The 21143-nt window shown below is 43.4% G+C and overlaps 1 protein-coding gene across 1 annotated transcript in view; it reads left to right on the top strand.

The window, feature by feature from the left end:
- Positions 1–21143, top strand: part of LOC126235382 (facilitated trehalose transporter Tret1-like) — a 352999-nt gene that overhangs the window by 312965 nt on the left and 18891 nt on the right. The window contains exons 7-8 of the mRNA XM_049944104.1: positions 11334–11558; positions 20234–20514. Of these exons, the coding sequence (XP_049800061.1) occupies positions 11334–11558; positions 20234–20514 (506 nt within the window). The remainder of the gene's footprint in view (positions 1–11333; positions 11559–20233; positions 20515–21143) is intronic.

The following is a 21143-nucleotide window of genomic DNA, read 5'->3' on the forward strand; positions in this document are numbered from 1 at the left end:
CTAACACATCACATAATTTACTACCTGATGTTTCCTGCACAGTCGTTTAACTGCACCACGAAATATACCACGCCTGTAGGTATGGACTGACCGTTTTGCATCCACGTCTCGAAACTTCAGAACCTCACACGCTGCCCAGGGAAAATGAACATTAATGCCCTGCTTGTGTCATTTGTACTTCGGAGGAACTCTCTCTCTCTCTCTTATCAGCGATCACAGGCCCTGTAGACCACGCGTTGCATCAACGATGTGCTTCCACAGCCTTCTATCTCTCGCAGCCTTTCTCCACCCTGCGGAAATTCCTAATGCTGCAGTGTCCTTCTCTATGTCATCTGTCCACCTTGTACGAGGTCGGCCCAGTGGTCTTGTTGCCTGGAGAGTTCCTTCAAGTGCTTTCTTGGTGATTCTGTTGTTTTCAATTCTGGCCACATGTCCAGCCCATTGCAGTCTCCTACATTTACAATTTCTGGACGATAGGGGGTAGCTTCATTAACTGAGGTACTAACCAACGTAAAAGCATTCTACTCTTAATACCTGTAATTATTATTTTGCAAACGAAGTAAATACTGATGTAATGTTCAGTGCACTGCCCTCAGTCATCTGTAGAAATAACTGCATTTATGCCTCTGGTACTCCGTAAACTATCTGAAGAGATCAAACTATGTAAAGGTGGAAGAAATTTTGTCGCAACAAGAATTTATTGACAATTTTGAATACCGCTTGGAGTAAAAAACAGCGACTTAAATTACGTAAAATCTACAGAAAGTCCACAGTGCAAACTGTTCAAGCATCTAGCTAAGTATTAGAGCTTCACCACAATTATTCACTGAAACAAAGAGCTTCAAACTTAGGCAAGAAATTCTGAAATGTAGCTGTATTTTATCGCCTTCCACTTAGGGTTTTACTCACAATGTATTGAAATCTTAGGGGTATAAACTTGTGTCTTCTTTTAATAATTTGGCAAATTCTCACGCAAACTGATCAAAACTGACCTAGTGACGGAAAGTAGGCCACTTAACAAGGAATCACACATTTCACCGGCATAAGTTCATTGTACAGTACAATTCAAATATTTTTGACTTTATTTAGGGAGTATGTTCGTCCCTTAATTACGTTTCATTTTAATTATTTTTTCTTACCTTACAAGAGTTTTGTCCACCGATTAGTATTGTGGCACCTGATGATGCAGCTGAAATGTTGCGAAACCGATCGAGGCAATAAATAAATGACTTACAGGTAAAGCGGTCGTATCTTTTCTAAATAATATATCCAGGCTGCGGCTGCGCTGCACACAAAGTCTCCCGAGTCAAAATATTATATTTTGCAACGCAACCCTTTCTTCATTAAAGACAACAGCAGTGGCGAAACGAGTTTCGGTATAAAGTACATCAGTACGGACATTAATGACACCGGCTGAAAACGAAACAATTTTTTAAAAATGCAGAGACCTACGTTACTACTGACAATGCGTAGGCAGTCACACTGAAAATAAATGAAAGCGATTGAACGAAAATTAACAAAACCACAGAAAGAACCATTCTGTTGTTTCGGCAAACATTCAATTTACAAGTTGCAGTAAGTACTGGGAGATGAAGAAGCTTGCACAGGATAGAGTGCATGGAGAGCTGCATCAAACCAGTCTCAGGACTGAAGACAACAACAACATCGATCAACGACGGCATACCAGGTTCCGCGGGTGCTTGGAGAGATCTCAGATTTTGCCTCTTACAATAACAATCAGTTTTACGCTATGGAAACAAGCGTTAGGGACCTGACGCGAGAGTACCTATGTTCTAGTGGACGTGGTTCACCCTGCCCTGCCCACGGACTGTTACGAAGTGACAAATGTATATTTCGGTGTCGTGTGGATTGCTGCAATGGGTGTTGTACAGGGCAGCCTCGTGTTCACAATGTTATCCATCGAGGGGAGGGAGAGGGTGGAACTGGCGCCGAAATACAGCCTACTCCTCTCGAGCCTCAGCAAGGGGACCTCCACTTTCATGGGGCAGGCTTGAAACTTCGGTTACTGTATGTTTCGCCTTCAATTTCGGTGCAATCATGAACTAGCACATTGTATGATTACAGTAGCACTGCCGAGGTTACGTTTTGGATTTTTTTACCGACTTCAGTGTTTTGTTTGAGCTGAACTGCCACAAGCACGCCAGAAGACGAAATTGTCTAATTTAGAAATCTGTCATGCGAATTAAATATCAACAACACGGCAGCTGAGCAGATTATCCAGTGGCAGTATATCAAATTGTACGGGGCAGTCAAATGAAAACGAGACAGATGGACGTCATGTCAGTAAACTTTTATTTATTTCAAAACAAATCGTCATAACTGTTAATACACTTATCTTAGTGTAAGGGAAGTTGTTCAGTAACTTTATGGAAAAACGTTTGGGTTGTCTACAGAATTATGATTGTACCCAGGCGTGCACCGATTCGTACAAAGCAAATTGACAGCCACAAATGTCTTTCTTCAGGGCTCCAAAAATAAGGAACTCTGATGAGGTGAGTTTGGGGCTGTACGGTGGTTGTGTAAGGGCTTCCCAGCCGGCCGCGGTGGCCGTGCGGTTCTGGCGCTGCAGTCCGGAACCGCGGGACTGCTACGGTCGCAGGTTCGAATCCTGCCTCGGGCATGGCTGTGTGTGATGTCCTTAGGTTAGTTAGGTTTAAGTAGTTCTAAGTTCTAGGGGACTTATGACCTAAGATGTTGAGTCCCATAGTGCTCAGAGCCATTTGAACCATTTTTGAAGGGCTTCCCAGGGAAATTCCTGCAGTGCAGTCGCAACAGCCTTGATAACTTGTAAGCGGGCATTATCCTGCAATGGAATGATGCCGTCTATCACCATTCCCGGGCGTTTGTGGTTGATGGCGTGATTCAATGTTTGCATAGTGTCAACGTACCGTTGTGCGTTAATTGTTGGCCAAGTTCCAGAGTGTGCAGCCGGTCGATGGGAGCGAATCGATGTGCTTCCATTGTTGGTTCTACGCTAGCTCTCCGGCTCAGAATGATGAAGGTATGTTTAATATCCCGCCACAATACGGGACAGGAAACAATGCTGTTCATCGTGAACCTGTCCCAGGTGCTGCTGTGATATCGATATTCTGTTCAACTTCGGCTCCTCCGTCAGCCTATCGGGAATCCACTGGGCACACATCTTCCAGAACATCATACGGTCTGTCACGATGGCGTGAACGGTACTGTGACTTACGCCCAGCACGGGCCGAATGTCTTCGACAATGCGCCACGGTCATTTCTGACGGCAGTATCCATCGCAGCCATGACAAAAGGGGTAATAGCACGATGAGCATGTCCTGGCCGACCGCTCTCTTTCAATGACACCCGACCCTCCAGAAATCGTCTATTCCTTTGAAAGACATTTGCGCGTGACATACTGCGTTCGCCGTACACTGCAGACAGTCGGGCATGAATTTCACTTCCTGACACTCATTCTGCAGCCAGAAACCACACTACAACTCACCGTTCATCTTCCCCACTCCTCCATAGTGAAGTTTCACGTACACACTACTTGCTGACCTCACGCCGAGCATGTCAAGTTATCGAATTATTGTCGAGATAATTTATGTGCCTTTTGCCGCGCGATATCCTTAGACGAAACGGTGGCACAGTGGTTATCGTCGTGTCTTCTTAATTCTGCATCCCGTATTCGAAAAACCCGATTATTACTTTATTTTTGTTTGTCATTTATACAGGGTGCTTCCGTAAAAGCGTGCAAAAAATGTAATAGGACGTAGCGAATGCATGTTTGTAGGTGGAGTTATTCAGCCGACAAATAATTGTTAAAATTCATGGTGAAACTTATCCTCTATATCCCGTTAAATTTTTGCACGCCCTTACAGAAGCAACCTGTACACCCATGTCTGTAGAAGATTAGTACACTAATGTTTTCCTGTGTATACTGACATAACGCTGCCCTTATCCGTCTACTTATTTTGTGTCATACCAACAAATTTAAAAAAAAGAATGAAAACATTATGTGAAACTATTTTTCGTGAAAATCCCCTAGTATATCTTGATTCATAATCAAGTGCAAGCACCAGTTTTCCGAAAAGTGTTCCAATATATATACCTCGCCGCGAAATTATTGCCAAAGACGAAATCTTCATCAGTGTTAACGACGTTTCCGTACAGAGTGAGATTCATAAGAAGAAATTTCACTGTGGCAAACCGCCTTGCACGATGCTCGCGATGTTTGGAATATCTGTGTTCAGAATGTTTCTACGATCAGTACTATCCAAGGCAATGCACCAAATCTCCCTGAAGAATAAACATATGAATAAAAAATATAAGAATTAATATAAGAGTTGATATGAGAATGAAACAGCACAATTTGAGAATATTTAAGGGCTGAAATCCCTTAGCATACCATACCCACACATACTATATAATAAATGTGTGACACTTACTGTGAAATGAAACTGCAATTTATCAATCAGAATAAAGCCCATGTAATCCCTAATTAGATAAGAAACATTCGTGTAGTAACCTAGTACGAACAAGGATAGATTAATGAAAACAATAAAAAAGAAATAAAAACAATAATCAAGTTTGGAACACGGGGCGCGAAACTGAAAAGCTGTGACGCTAACTATGCGCCATAATTTCTTCTGAGAATATCGCGCCGTAGAAGGCACATAAGGCACCTCGAAAATACCTCAAGAACTTTGACTATAGTCTTTTCAGAAACGGTCGAGTATCTACAGATAAGCTGAGACATGCTTACTTTGACTCCTCTTCTAGGAAATCGGCGATAGCACTTGGTGTGTACTCCTCGTGAGTGGTCATTGTGTCTGCCTGCCATGCAGCGGACCCGGGTTCGATTTCCGGACGGGTCGGAGATTCTCTCGCTCGGGAACTGGGTGCTGTTTTGTTCTCATCATTTCATTATCGCAGACATGCAAGTTGTCCAGTATGGTGTCAACTGAAAAGACTTAAAACTCTGCAGCCGAACTTACCGAGGTGGGGACTCGGAACCATCAATACCATACAATCGTTTTTGTCCCGTATAGACCGACGTGGAGGTTCCATCCATGAAGATTAATCATACCTGAATAATGTGTACTACAATTGAGGCGGTCAATTCCAAAACTGAATGTGTCCATATGAAGTGAAATGAAGGAAAACGTAAAAAAAATATTAGGTTATTTAATACTGAAATTGAATAGGTATAAAAATGAGTTCAATGCAGAATATTGTTTCAAACGAATCCCTGGTAGTTACTATAATTTGCAATGCTATTTTTCGTAAATAGTAGCAAATGTTAAATGGAGTTATTGACTTTTGGGAAGCACAATGGTACATGCACAGTGTTGGAGCTAACCAACATGGACATAATGAGTTTTTGAATGCATAAAATATGAAGGTTTCTGGAAATATTGAAATGTTCGCAAAAAGCCTAAGAGGTATTCCCACTTTAATATAATTATAAAATGGTGCAATGAAGAATGTACTCACCATGCACAATATAGATATCCAATTATCATTTGCGTCGTAATGCAATTAAAGAATATGATTTGCTTCTCTGAGTAAAATTTTGATATGGTTAAGACTTTAACAGCGTTTGATAACCAAGTTCACCAAGTAACTTCGCTTTTAATGCAGCATCTCCTGCTTTTTTGACACTCTGGGTGTGTTCTTGCCACTGAAAGCATTTTGAGCGTTTGTCTGTAGCCGGTGTGTTGAAACTTACATTTAGTGCTAAAAATGTTATTGTTATAAAAGAAAACATGTTTCACTTTAGTTTCAGTATTTTGTGCTGCATTTTACATCATCGAAAAAATTTTGACGTAAAGTTCACTCGACAGTTACTAGCGTTTTGAATTATCACGGCAGCAACGTGATTAACAGAAGTCAGATACTAAATGAATTTCTATACACCTGTTTGTTTCGTGTAGTGTTATGAACTGGTATCACCCCCCTTCTTTCTTGTGATGTTAACCCAGTCCTTAACTGTTCTTTACAAAGCCTCTGAATTCTAAATTTCGAAATTCCCAAAATGAAAACAAATGTATTTAGACGTATTTGGAATAAGTCTCCCTTTCCAAAAATAAGTTTACGTGTATGGAATCTCAATGTAACATCTTTGCTTTTTTTCTTGTACTCATTCATTGTCTTTGACATTGTGGACCTTCTTGCGTGACGTAACAAAGAATGAATGAAACTTGAAATACGTTATTGTGAGGTTTGTAAAATGACTGGCGAAACCTTCTGATATCTTGAATTCCAAGATCGCTCCATTTAAAGTCAAACATTCGAGGATAATTGTAAGTAGGTTTCTTTATAAGAGATTTGGATGAGTGTCTGAAATGCTGAAAAAATGTGTGTCTGTTATATTTTGACTACTTAATGCATTACACACAAATGGCATTCACGAGATATACTTATAAATTTACAACGCAAAAAAGAGCAACACAAATAAGATTCAGTAAAGGTTAATTTATACACTCCTAGAAATGGAAAAAAGAACACATTGACACCGGTGTGTCAGACCCACCATACTTGCTCCGGACACTGCGAGAGGGCTGTACAAGCAATGATCACACGCATGGCACAGCGGACACACCAGGAACCGCGGTGTTGGCCGTCGAATGGCGCTAGCTGCGCAGCATTTGTGCACCGCCGCCGTCAGTGTCAGCCAGTTTGCCGTGGCATACGGAGCTCCATCGCAGTCTTTAACACTGGTAGCATGCCGCGACAGCGTGGACGTGAACCGTATGTGCAGTTGACGGACTTTGAGCGAGGGCGTATAGTGGGCATGCGGGAGGCCGGGTGGACGTACCGCCGAATTGCTCAACACGTGGGGCGTGAGGTCTCCACAGTACATCGATGTTGTCGCCAGTGGTCGGCGGAAGGTGCACGTGCCCGTCGACCTGGGACCGGACCGCAGGATCCTACGCAGTGCCGTAGGGGACCGCACCGCCACTTCCCAGCAAATTAGGGACACTGTTGCTCCTGGGGTATCGGCGAGGACCATTCGCAACCGTCTCCATGAAGCTGGGCTACGGTCCCGCACACCGTTAGGCCGTCTTCCGCTCACGCCCCAACATCGTGCAGCCCGCCTCCAGTGGTGTCGCGACAGGCGTGAATGGAGGGACGAATGGAGACGTGTCGTCTTCAGCGATGAGAGTCGCTTCTGCCTTGGTGCCAATGATGGTCGTATGCGTGTTTGGCGCCGTGCAGGTGAGCGCCACAATCAGGACTGCATACGACCGAGGCACACAGGGCCAACACCCGGCATCATGGTGTGGGGAGCGATCTCCTACACTGGCCGTACACCACTGGTGATCGTCGAGGGGACACTGAATAGTGCACGGTACATCCAAACCGTCATCGAACCCATCGTTCTATCATTCCCAGACCGGCAAGGGAACTTGCTGTTCCAACAGGACAATGCACGTCCGCATGTATCCCGTGCCACCCAACGTGCTCTAGAAGGTGTAAGTCAACTACCCTGGCCAGCAAGATCTCCGGATCTGTCCCCCATTGAGCATGTTTGGGACTGGATGAAGCGTCGTCTCACGCGGTCTGCACGTCCAGCACGAACGCTGGTCCAACTGAGGCGCCAGGTGGAAATGGCATGGCAAGCCGTTCCACAGGACTACATCCAGCATCTCTACGATCGTCTCCATGGGAGAATAGCAGCCTGCATTGCTGCGAAAGGTGCATATACACTGTAACACTGTACTAGTGCCGACATTGTGCATGCTCTGTTGCCTGTGTCTATGTGCCTGAGGTTCTGTCAGTGTGATCATGTGATGTATCTGACCCCAGGAATGTGTCAATAAAGTTTCCCCTTCCTGGGACAATGAATTCACGGTGTTCTTATTTCAATTTCCAGGAGTGTAGTTTCATGGAGATCCACGATTTAATTTGAAAGATGCTATGCATAAACTAGAGGTAAATGTTGTAGGAAAAAACTACAAATGTTTCAAAACCATTCGTACCCTCCACGTTTCTCTTTTCTTCCATGTAGGGGCATCTCATTTAATTTTCCTACCACGTCATGATTCATTGACAGTAACAGTACTTCCACAAACTCTAACACTAGCTTCTTCCACATCTATGTTGCTCTGTGTCATTACAGCTACTACGCCCAGTAACGTTAAATGTTATCCATTAGACAAAAACCAGTGCAGAAGTACACTCATGCTCAGAAGAAACATCACATCTTGAAGGACTAAAGATTGACATTCATATTCATAGGACATGTACATTAGCACGTTCTGCAGAAATGATTAGCATTTCCGTCACATCGGTTCAGCATGTGTCCTGTTGCCTAGTAGGCACAGGGTCCGCCATGGGCCCTCCTAACTTGCTCCCTGTGTGATAGTATCGACGCTTATAAGGCGCGAATGGCGTCCTATGGTATAGCCATGCTGCGTTCACCCGATTCTTCATCTGTGATGGTTGGCATTGGGTCACAGAACTGCACCCGTCATTTCACCATATCCTATATTCAGTCTGGAACCGCGAGACCGCTACGGTCGCAGGTTCGAATCCTGCCTCGGACATGGATGTGTGTGATGTCCTTAGGTTAGTTTGGTTGAATTAGTTCTAAGTTCTAGGCGACTGATGACCTCAGAAGTTAAGTCGCATAGTGCTCAGAGCCATTTGAACCATTTGAACAATACCACCACTTGCAAAGTAGGTTAGAAATCAGATTAATAATGTTGCTCACGCAGGATATATTCGCTTTATCGGGCAACAACAAAGTTGTTGACTGTGGATGGTATCGTCAGCATGGAAATAAAGAAGTCACTGTAAAAAAGTCATTAATTTTGGCACTTATGTTGAATGGATTGCCACGTACATTTCATCGAAGTTGTTATGGCTCATCTTGTTGATTCTAGGAGGATTCCACTTTGGCTGCTAGAAGGTCCAGATCTGTATTTTAGCAATATTTGAAGACCTAACAAATGCGTTTTTCAGGAAATTCTTAATGATCAAACAATCCCATATCAGAACAATGGTATGATAGAAATAATTTTTGTCTTGGTGTTCACGATCCACATTTTTATTAAAATTCTTGTAAATTCACATATACTTCTTCGTAATTGTCACATCATCAAGAAAACAGTTTTGTATCAATCTTCATATATTTAATTTCCACTTTAACCAAACACAAAACTTGACTGTTCCTTTACAAAGCGAAATAACAACTTAACCTCTGCAAAGTGAAACAAAGACTGCTCTGTGCGCATTCGCACCAAAACGGTTACAAGTAAGTCAAAGATTATGACAGTCTCACAGAAATGAATATACACAAGAACCATATCATTGTAATATATCGATACATCGGAGTACCTATACATTAATAAATCCAAATGTGAATATTGTCACAAAATTATGTCTGTTACTTCGCAGAAAAGTAGTACGATATTACTGGTATTGAGAACTGGGGTTGGAGTGCCGTAATGGTCACGTAAATAAAGAACCATTACAAACTGACCGCCTCAGCTATAAAATTGACGCGTTGTACATCATAGCGCATCATATGTACCGACTTGACAGAAAATCCTAGGAAGTTCTGGACTTACGTTAAATCAGTAAGTGGCTCGAACCAGCATATCCAGACACTCCGGGATGATAATGGCATTGAAACAGAGGATGACACGCGTAAAGCTGAAATACTAAACACCTTTTTCCAAAGCTGTTTCACAGAGGAAGACCGCACTGCAGTTCCTTCTCTAAATCCTCGCACAAACGAAAAAATGGCTGACATCGAAATAACTGTCCCAGGAATAGAAAAGTAACTGGAATCACTCAACAGAGGAAAGTCCACTGGACCTGACGGGATACTAATTCGATTCTACACAGAGTACGCGAAAGAGCTTGCCCCCCTTCTAACAACCGTGTACCTCAAGTCTCTAGAGGAACGGAAGGTTCCAAATGATTGGAAAAGAGCACAGGTAGGACCAGTCTTCAAGAAGGGTCGTCGAGCAGAAGCGCAAAACTATAGACCTATATCTCTGACGTCGATCTGTTGTAGAATTTTAGAACATGTTTTTTGCTCGCGTATCATGTCGTTTCTGGAAACCCAGAATCTACTCCGTAGGAATCAACATGGATTCCGGAAACAGCGATCGTGTGAGACCCAACTCGCTTTATTTGTTCATGAGACCCAGAAAATATACAGGCTCCCAGGTAGATGCTATTTTCCTTGACTTCCGGAAGGCGTTCGATACAGTTCCACACTGTCGCCTGATAAACAAAGTAAGAGCCTACGGAATATGAGATCAGCTGTGTGGCTGGATTGAAGACTTTTTAGCAAACAGAACACAGCATGTTGTTGTCAATGGAGAGACGTCTACAGACGTTAAGGTAACCTCTGGCGTGCCACAGGGGAGTGTTATGGGACCATTGCTTTTCACAATATATATAAATGACCTAGTAGATAGTGTCGGAAGTTCCATGCGGCTTTTCGCGGATGATGCTGTAGTATACAGAGAAGTTGCAGCATTAGAAAATTGCAGCGAAATGCAGGAAGATCTGCAGCGAATAGGCACTTGGTGCAGGGAGTGGCAACTGACCCTTAACATAGACGAATGTAATGTATTGCGAATACATAGAAAGAAGGATCCTTTATTGTATGATTATATGATAGCGGAACAAACACTGGTAGCAGTAACTGCTGTAAAATATCTGGGAGTATGCGTGCGGAACGATTTGAAGTGGAGTGATCATATAAAATTAATTGTTGGTAAGGCGGGTACCAGGTTGAGATTCATTGGGAGAGTCCTTAGAAAATGTAATCCATGAACAAAGGAGGTGACTTACAAAACACTCGTTCGATCTGTACTTGAGTATTGCTCATCAGTGGGGGATCCGTACCAGGTCGGGTTGACGGAGGAATAGAGAAGATCCAAAGAAGAGCGGCGCGTTTCGTCACAGGGTTATTTGGTAAGCGTGGTAGCGCTACGGAGATGTTTAGCAAATTCAAGTGGCAGACTCTGCAAGAAAGGCGCTCTGCATCGCAGTGTAGCTTGCCGTCCAGGTTTCGAGAGGGTGCTCTTCTGGATGAGGTATCGAATATATTGCTTCCCCCTACTCACACCTTCCGAGGAGATCACGAATGTAAAATTAGAGAGAGATTAAAGCGCGCACGGAGGCTTTCCGGCAGTCGTTCTTCCCGCGAACCGTACGCGACTGGAACAGGAAAGGGGGGTAATGACAGTGGCATGTAAAGTGACCTCCGCCACACACCGTTGGGTGGCTTGCGAAGTATAAATGTAGATGTGGATGTAGATGAAGAACGTAGTTACGATCCACGAGGTATGCGAATATCTAACGACGGCTTGTGTCGGCAGGTGGAGGACTTCCCGGAAGACGACGACGACGAGATTGCGGCGTGGTGCGAGTCTGCGGCGTGCCGCAAGGTGGTGGCGCTGCTGGGGCGCAGCACGCTGAAGCCCCTGCTGGTGGTCAGCGTGCTCTTCTTCTTCCAGAACTGGGCCGCCGCCACCGCCGTCCGCCCCTACGCCGTCGAGGTCTGCGACAAGTTCGGCATGCCCATCGACTCCCACTGGGCCACCGTGAGTACTGCGTCTGCTTGCTCTCCTCCGTTGTTGTAGCCATCTTCGTGCCCCGATGACCGCGTGACCCTAATCGTTCACAAAATTTAAGGTGATCATTTCAGAAGTAAAGAACTGATTGTTGGTTTAAGAGTGTTATTCTTACAAACAGCTTAGTCCACTCTCTTCTCATACATCCTGATTGTTGTTGTTGTTGTTGTTGTTACTGAAACCTTCCCGTCTCCTCTACAGGGTGTTACAAAAAGGTACGGCCAAACTTTCGGGAAACATTCCTCTCACACAAATAAAGAAAAGATGTTATGTGGACATGTGTCCGGAAATGCTTAATTTCCATGTTAGAGCTCATTTTAGTCTCGTCAGTATGTACTGCACTTCCTCGATTAACCGCCAGTTGGCACAATTGAAGGAACGTAATGTTGACTTCGGTGCTTATGTTGATATGCGATTCATTGCTCTACAGTACTAGCATCAAGAACATCAGTACGTAGCATCAACAGGTCAGTGTTCATCACGAACGTGGTTTTGCAGTCAGTGCAATGTTTACAAATGCGGAGTTGGCAGATGCTCATTTGATGTACGGATTAGCACGGGGCAATAGCCGTGGTGCGGTACGTTTGTATCGAGACAGATTTCCAGAAAGAAGGTGTCCCGACAGGAAGACGTTCGAAGCAATTGATCGGCGTCTTAGGGAGCACGGATGGATTGGTAGAGGCGGACCAATTCCATGGCCTCCACGCTCTCCTGACCTCAACCCTCTTGGCTTTCATTTATGGGGGCATTTGAAAGCTCTTGTCTACGCAACCCCGGTACCAAATGTAGAGACCCTTCATGCTGGTATTGTGGACGGCTGTGATACAATACGCCATTCTCCAGCCGAAGTGGCCGAGCGGTTCTAGGCGCTGCAGTCTGGAACCGCGAGACCGCTACGGTCGCAGGTTCGAATCCTGCTTCGGGCATGGATGTGTGTGATGTCCTTAGGTTAGTTAGGTTTAAGTAGTTCTAAGTTCTAGGGGACTAATGACCTGAGAAGTTGAGTCCCATAGTGCTCAGAGCCATTTTTGAGCCATTCTCCAGGGCTGCATCAGCGCATCAGAGATTCCATGCGACGGAGGGTGGATGCATGTATCCTCGCTAACGGAGGACATTTTGAACATTACCTGTAAAAAAAGTTGTTGAAGTCACGCTGGTACGTTCTGTTGCTGTCTGCTTCCATTCCATGATTAATGTGATTTGAAGAGAAGTAATAAAATGAGCTCTAACATGGAAAGTAAGCGTTTCCGGACACATGTCCACATAACATATTTTCTTTCTTTGTGTGTGAGGAATGTTTCCTGAAAGTTTGGCAGTACCCTTTTGTAACACCCTGTATGTTTTTTTTTTTTACGCAACTTCCCTTCTACAATAACCTATGAAACCATTCCTTAGGATTTCTATCTCTTGCTTGACAATAACAAATTAAATCTTCCCTTTGAAATTTATTCTCTTTCTCAATCTTCGCATACAAATTTATATGCTGCTTATTAAAAGTGATTTTCTGATTATTTCGACGAAACATAGAATGTGTCGTCGTCGTGGCCCGCAGTCGTTATCTGCAATAACCCAAAACTGTTCCTCACTTTTTTTACTGTTACTGGATCGCCATCTGACTGCTAAATCGAACTGCGACATGAGTATACTTACTCTGGTGTACTATATTAACTGCTGGTGGGCTGCCATAATAAGTGGCTGTATTTATTACCAAAGCTGACGTTATTCTTTAATAGCAAAGCTGCCGTTACTCTTTAATTAATTTGAGTGAAGTTACGTAATTCATAGCTACACTTTTTCTTAACAATAAAATTTTTGCACAGTTTTATGTTGATGGTTTTTGGGATGGATTATAATCAATAATGCAACATTGCTGTCAAAAATTAATTATATTCTGAAAACGCTTCAAATATTTACTGTTGATAATGAAATGATTTTACAAACGTTCAAATGAGACTTACTCTTTACAATAATCTTAGAACTAGCATTGCGCAAACATACCTTCAGTAGTCTTGAGTTTCGCAAAGAAAATAATTCAATAATATTAGTTCCTCTTATGATAATAGTTAGTTGATGTCTCTGTACATCCGTTGATAATCTCTTGTAAATCATAGCTGGTGGCTGGCAGGCACACCGCTTCTCTCAACCTCTAGCTTCAGACCTGCTACCGACTCGCTTCACTTCTCGCTTGCTACTGACATCCTACGAACGCTAAAGTGCGGTCTCTCCTGCCAACAATGCTTTCTGGTGCAGACAATCCCTGCTACCATTACAAAATGTATCAATGCTCGGTCTTTCCCGCTCTTTTCTTAAAATGTATCCGTACGCGGTTTCTCCCGCCATTTTTAAAGTTATATCAACAATACTTTGGTGCAGATATTCCCTGTTACCACAATTATTTCCAACATGACAAATATTAATTATTCCTACTTAATCCTATTAATAAAATATAAACATCTTTCATAAATTGTGGTTTGACAATATACAATAGAAATATACACGTCTTACATTACCTTCTGCGCGAGGGCTGGTTTTTCTGCAGCTCTCCATGCTACTCTATTCCGGGCAAGCTTCTTCATCTCTACGTAACTACAGCGACCTACGTCCTACATTTATTGTATTCCTCTCTTGCTGTCCCTCTACAATTTTCAACCCTTGCACTTCCCTCCAGTACTAAATTGGTGAGCCCTTCATCCCTTTGAATATGTTCCATCGACCGATCCCTTCTTTTGTCAAGTTGTGCCACAAATTTATTTTTTTCCCGTTTCCATTCAGTACCTATCATGATCTACCCCTCTAAAAATAATCATTCTCCTGTAAAACCACAGTTCAAAAGCCTCAATTTTCTCCTTGTCTGAACTGTACATGATCCACGTTTCGCCCCCAGGCAAGACTACACTCCACAAACATCTTCGGAAAAGTCTTTCTAACATATAAACCTGTATTCGATGTCAACAAATTTCTCTTCTTCACACACGCTTTTTCTGCTATTACCAGTTCACATTTTATGTCCTCTCTGCTGCGACCATTGCCAGTTGTTTTACTGCCCAAATAGTGAACCACATCTACTACTTTCTCGCTGCCTAATCTAATTCCCTCAGTATCGCCCGATTTAGTTCTGCTGCATTCCATTACCCTTGTTTTGCTTTTGTTCATGTTCATCTTATATCCTCCTCCCAAGGTCTATTCCGTTCAGCTGCTGTTCCAACTCTTTTGCGGTCTCTGACGAAAACCTCACACTTCTTATGAAACCTCCTGCCAGATTAAAACTGTGTGTTGGACCGAGACTCGAACTCGGGACTTTTGCCTTTCGCGGCCAAGTGCTCTACCAACTGAGCTACCCAAGCACGACTCACGCCCCGTCCTCACAGCTTTACTTCTGCCAGTACCTCGTCTCCTACCTTCCAAACTTTACGGAAGCTTGGGTAGCTCAGTTGGCAGAGCAATTGCCCGTGAAAGGCAAATGTCCCGAGTTCGAGTCTCGGTCCGGCACACAGTTTTAATCTGCCAGGAAGTTTCATATCAGCGCACACTTCGCTGCAGAGTGAAAATCTCATTCTGACTCACAGTTCTTATTTCTTCTACTGGAACCTTAATTCCTTCACTATGTTTCTCTTTCGTTTCCTTTACTGCTCAGTGTGCAGACTGAATAACATTGGGGATTGGCTACAAGCCTGTCTCAACCCCAATCAATCACTGCTTCCTTGTCATGCCCCCTCGACTCTTTTAAGTGCCCTCTTGTTTCTATACAAGTTGTAAATAGCGTTTCGCTCCCTGTATTTTACCCACGCTACCTTCAGAATTCCAAAGAGTATATTCTAGTTAATATTGTCGAAAGTTTTCCATAAATCTACAAATGCTGTAAACATTGGTTTGCCTTTGCTTAACCTAACTTCTAAGAGCAGTCGTAAACTCGTGTTTGTAAGTCACAGGTTCCTGCCAAAAAAATGGTATGAAACTTATTTTGTCATCGAAATACGTAAATCTCAGTGCAGGGCGACAGGACTTCGTTGAAATTATATTTTGACCGGAACTATGTGAAGTTCACGCTACTCTATTCGAAATCCACATTAGCCAGTACACAGAGAATTCGCCTACGAGAGACAAATTCGTTTTCAGTGAAATTCACATATGCTATTTGACTGCAAAACAAATGACTTAGATTAAAATGTTGGCCCTGAATGTTGTTAATCCTTACCTTTAGTCTTGCAAACAACGACTGTACCAGAAGTGTCAATTTAACTACACGGCAAATGAACATAAAATTTAACGCATCTGACTTCCTGATAAAACTGCTTGAAAACTCGCAAGATAGCACTTTCTTGAGATTTTTAACCGATTTGAGACCTCTGTAATAATACGATATTTTTACAAATACAATCCGACAGTCACTGTGCCTTACAGTGGACATAACTTTTAGTGATAAACAAAGTTGTGGTCTACTTGTGCGCACGGAAGGCTCGTCTGTTCTGCAGCCTACTCATACTACTAGAAATATTGGACTGTCTAAAACCAAATGTCATTTGCCGTACCTGCGATGTGCAATGCTAGGCGGTATCTTACCAGTTTTCACAAAAATGTTCAGCAGCACTCAACTTTCCATGTGCAATGCGAGTATCAAACACGTTCATAAGGGTAAAGAATGAAACATGAGGAATAAACTTAACGGCTGATAAAGTTATCACAGCTAGACAAGTTAGTAAAATATTTGTTAGTAACTTTGTTGTGTAAAATTGCCTTCCTTTATACTTGTTTCATTTATAAGACAAATCCATGTGTTTTACTGTAAAATTTATACAGTAAACTTTAACTGTACACAATGTCCTAACATTAAGAAACTACGCAATTACGAATACACGAAAAAATTAGATTACCTTAGAAAACTTCCCTTCTGACATCTTTGCTTTCGTGACATCTCAGTTCCACAATTCTTTTTCCTCATGGTATGCTATTACAAAACCCTTTTTAAATAATGCTGCCTCCACTACACGGCAGGTCGGCTTCCATCCTTTCCAAACCAAGCACGTCGCCAGACTGCCCAACACAAACTGACTCACTGCTACTCTCTACAAAAGAAGTAACCTCTCTGTCCAACATCTGTGGTCTCAGGAACGGTCTTACAAAGAGTACGGTTATATCGATGCTACAGAGGTCGAGCACGTTTATCAAATTCACCACTTCATTCACATTTATAGGCAAAACTTCTTGAAGATCGTCATGACAAACCGGATAGTCCCCTAGTGACTTTATTTAATAGATATTTCGGTGATATTCACACATGTCAGCTTCTGCTTTCTTTTGGATACATCTTAAAAACCAGTGCAAATCACATCAGAAACAATAATGTAATTATTCTTAAATACGTTCACCGTCCAATTGGACATATTCTGTTCACTGACTAGTTGATTATCACAACAGTGATGATCTTTTTCCCCAAAAATAATGTATTAGTGGTAACTGTGCCATTTTTCAATACAATACGGCCATATTCTCAATAAGCAGAATACAAAGTTTCTGGTTTCTGTACCACACTGGGCCTAATCAGCTTTTCTTTCTTTGATGGGTTGGAGCTGCAGCATCACCACTACCTACTGTATGATAGTTATTTTTCTTCTTTTTCTCCTTCTTTTTGTTTTGATGCGGGTTTCATCATTTTCAGCATGTTGATAAAGCTTGCTGGATATTTGGCATACATCGTGATTTTCCAGAGTTAGTTTTTAGTGTTGAGCAGCCTGAACAAACAGGAGCTGACGTAATACACGAATGGAAAAAATATCACAAAAATTAATTAATATAGAGTAATGAAGTTACGGGAATACATTTGTCCAGGTAACATATTTAAGTCGTTGACATTGCAAGATCACAGTTTAATGTAAGCACTAGATAAACCACTGCAAATATGATATGCTGGTACATTAATAAACGGAATAACCGCGACAATGCTGAATGCAAGCATGCGAATGTGCTTGCAGTGTGTTGTGCAGGTGCCGGATGTCAGTTTGTGGGATGGAGTTCCATGCCTATAGCAGTTGATCGGTCAGTACAGACACGGTTAATGCTGGTAGTGGATGACGCTGGAGTTCTCGTCCGATGGTGTCCCATATGTACTGGACTGGAAACAGATCTGGTGATAGAGTCGACCAAGGCAACACGCCGACATCCTGTAGAACTTGTTGTGTTACAACAGCGATATATGGGCGAGCGTTATACTGTTGAAAGAAACTCCCTGGAATGCTGGTCTGAATGGCAGCACAACAGGTCGAATCACCAAACTGACACAGAAATTTGCAGTCAGGGTGCGTGGGATAACCACGAGAGAGCTCTTGCTGTCATACGAAATCGCACTCCTGACCCTAACTCCAGGAGTAGGTCCAGTGTGTGTGTGTGTGTGTGTGTGTGTGTGTGTGTGTGTGTGTGTGTGTGTGTCATGTAGACAGGTTGGTTGCAGGCCCTCAAATGGCCTCCTAACCAACAGTATCGTTGAGGCACACATCTACCACTCTGCGGTAATTTCCATGGTACTTAAGACATCCCACTGTGATTTTTTTTTTTTTTTTAATCAGTCTTCTTAGTTTGATCTGGACCACCCTGAATTCCTCTCCTGTGCTGGCCCTTTCATCTGGAAGTAGCACTTGCAACCTTTGACATCATATATATGCTGAATTTATCCCAATCTATGTCTTCCTCTACAGTTTTTACCCTCTACAGCTCCCTCTAGTATCACGGAAATTATTCTGTGATGTCCCTTCTTCTTGTCGCTGTCTCCCATGTATTCCTTCCCTCACCGATTCTGCAGAGACCCTCCTCATTGCATACCTTATGAGTCCAACTAGCCAGCTGGAGTGGCCGTGCGGTTCTAGGCGCTACAGTCTGGAACCGAGCGACCGCTACGGTCGCAGGTTCGAATCCTGCCTCGGGCATGGATGTGTGTGATGTCCTTAGGTTAGGTTTAATTAGTTCTAAGTTCTAGGCGACTGATGACCTCAGAAGTTAAGTCGCATCGTGCTCGGAGCCATTTTGAGTCCAACTAATATTCAGTATTCTTCTGTAGCATCACATCTCAAATGCTTCGATTCTCTTGTGTTCTGGTTTTACCACAGTCCATGATTCTCTCCATACAATGCTGGACTCCAAATGCACGTTCTCAGAAATTTCTTCCTCCAATTAAGACCCATGTATGATATTAGTAGACTTCTATTGGCCAGGAATACCCTTTTGCCAGCGCAAGTCTGTCTCTGATGTTCTCCTTGCTCCATCAGTCATAGGTTATTTTGCTGCCTACGTAGCAAAATTCCTTAACTACCTCTCGCAGTGATAGGTACTGTAAAAATATTGCTCATTTAACCTCTTCCAGCAGTCAACAGAATGAAACAGAACAGTATTGAGGAATAATACGCAACGATTACCAGAACTATTGTGACTCTTATAGCCCTACATTCTGATTAGAATGAAAGAGGATTCAGATCGCCGTCAAACCACCCAAGATATACAGGGTGTTACAAAAAGGTACGGCCAAACTTTCAGGAAACATTCTTCACACACAAATAAAGAAAAGATGTTATGTGGACATGTGTCCGGAAACGCTTAATTTCCAAGGTAGAGCTCATTTTAGTTTCGTCGGTATGTACTGTACTTCCACGATTCTGATGATCAAATTGTAAATTTTCACGATCAACATGTGTGGGCTGACGAGAATCCGCACGCAATTGTGCAATCACGTCATCAACACAGATTTTCTGTGAACGTTTGGGCAAGCATTGTTGGTGATGTCTTGATTGGGCCCCATGTTCTTCCACCTACGCTCAATGGAGCACGTTATCCTGATTTCATACGGGATACTCTACCTGTGCTGCTAGAACATGTGCCTTCACAAGTACGACACAACATGTGGTTCATGCACGATGGAGCTCCTGCACATTTCAGTCGAAGTGTTCGTACGCTTCTCAACAACAGATTCGCTGAGCGATGGATTGGTAGAGGCGGACCAATTCCATGCCCTCCACGCTCTCCTGACCTCAACCCTCTTGACTTTCATTTATGGGGGCATTTGAAAGCTCTTGTCTACGCAGCCCCGGTACCAAATGTAGAGACTCTCCGTGCTCGTATTGTGGACGGCTGTGATACAATACGCCATTCTCCAGGGCTGCATCAGCGCATCAGAGATTCCATGCGACGGAGGGTGGATTCGTGTATCCTCGCTAACGGAGGACATTTTGAACAAAGTGTTTGAAGTCACGCTGGTACGTTCTGTTGCTGTGTGTTTCCATTCCATGATTAATGTGATTTGAAGAGAAGTATTAAAATGAGCTCTAACATGGAAAGTAAGCGTTTCCGGACACATGTCCATATAACATATTTTCTTTCTTTGTGTGTGAGGAATGTTTCCTGAAAGTTTGGCCGTACCTTTTTGTAACACCCTGTATGTTTCCCATGAAGTCTGTAAATCATTTGAGACAGGATGGGTGCTTTGTGAAAGGATACGACCGTTTCCCAGTCACACGTGAAACTGAATTCGGCTTCTATTGACATCGTCGTTGACCTGACACTAAAGGGTAAATGTACTGCCACCACACACTTTCATTATTTGTATTCATGCCAGTTTGTATCATTCAGCCTTCACAGTGTTTCCTCAGTGCCCGTGTATGCAGGTGGCGACGGGCGCGACTGGAATCGTGGGCAATGTGCTGTGCATGGTGGCGGTGCACTGGACCGGCAAGCGGCCACTGACGCTGGCGTCGCTTGCTCTGGGCACCGCCTGCTGCCTGCTACTGGCAGTCTACGCGCAGGCGCACACCGCGCTGCCGCCGGGTGAGACGCTGCCTGTGGGCAGCTGGGCGCCACTGCTGCTCTTCGTGCTGCTCTACCTCAGCTGGTCGCTCGGCATCGTGCCCATCCCCTGGATGCTGCTCAGCGAGATCTTCCCCTACAGGTCTGCGCTCCTCGGCCACACACACACACACACACACACACACACACACACACACACACACACATTACCAGACGCTTAAAAACGACCGTCCTTCAGCAACAGTCCCACAAGAGCGGAGTGCCGATGGTACTGTTACCGACGACTGTGCCGCTAAAGCGGAGTTATTGAACGCAGTTTTCCGAAATTCCTTCACCAGGGAAGACGAATGGAATATTCCAGAATTTGAAACACGAACAGCTGCTAGCATGAGTTTCTTAGAAGTAGATACCTTAGGGGGTTGCGAAACAACCCAAATCGCTTGATACGGGCAAGTCTTCAGGTCCAGATTGTGTACCGATTAGATTCCTTTCAGATTACGCTGATACAATAGCTCCCTACTTAGCAATCATATACAACCGCTCGCTCACCGATAGATCTGTACCTACAGATTGGAAAATTACGCACCAGTGTTTAAGAAGGGTAGTAGGAGTAATCCATCGAACTACAGACCTATATCATTGACGTCGGTTTGCAGTAGGGTTTTGGAGCATATATTGTATTCAAACATTATGAATCACCTCGAAGGGAACGATCTATTGATACGTAATCAGCATGGTTTCAGAAAACATCGTTCTTGTGCAACGCAGCTA

This window comes from Schistocerca nitens, chromosome 2, assembly GCF_023898315.1.
Source record: "Schistocerca nitens isolate TAMUIC-IGC-003100 chromosome 2, iqSchNite1.1, whole genome shotgun sequence".
In the NCBI taxonomy this organism is placed as follows: Eukaryota; Metazoa; Arthropoda; class Insecta; order Orthoptera; family Acrididae; genus Schistocerca; species Schistocerca nitens.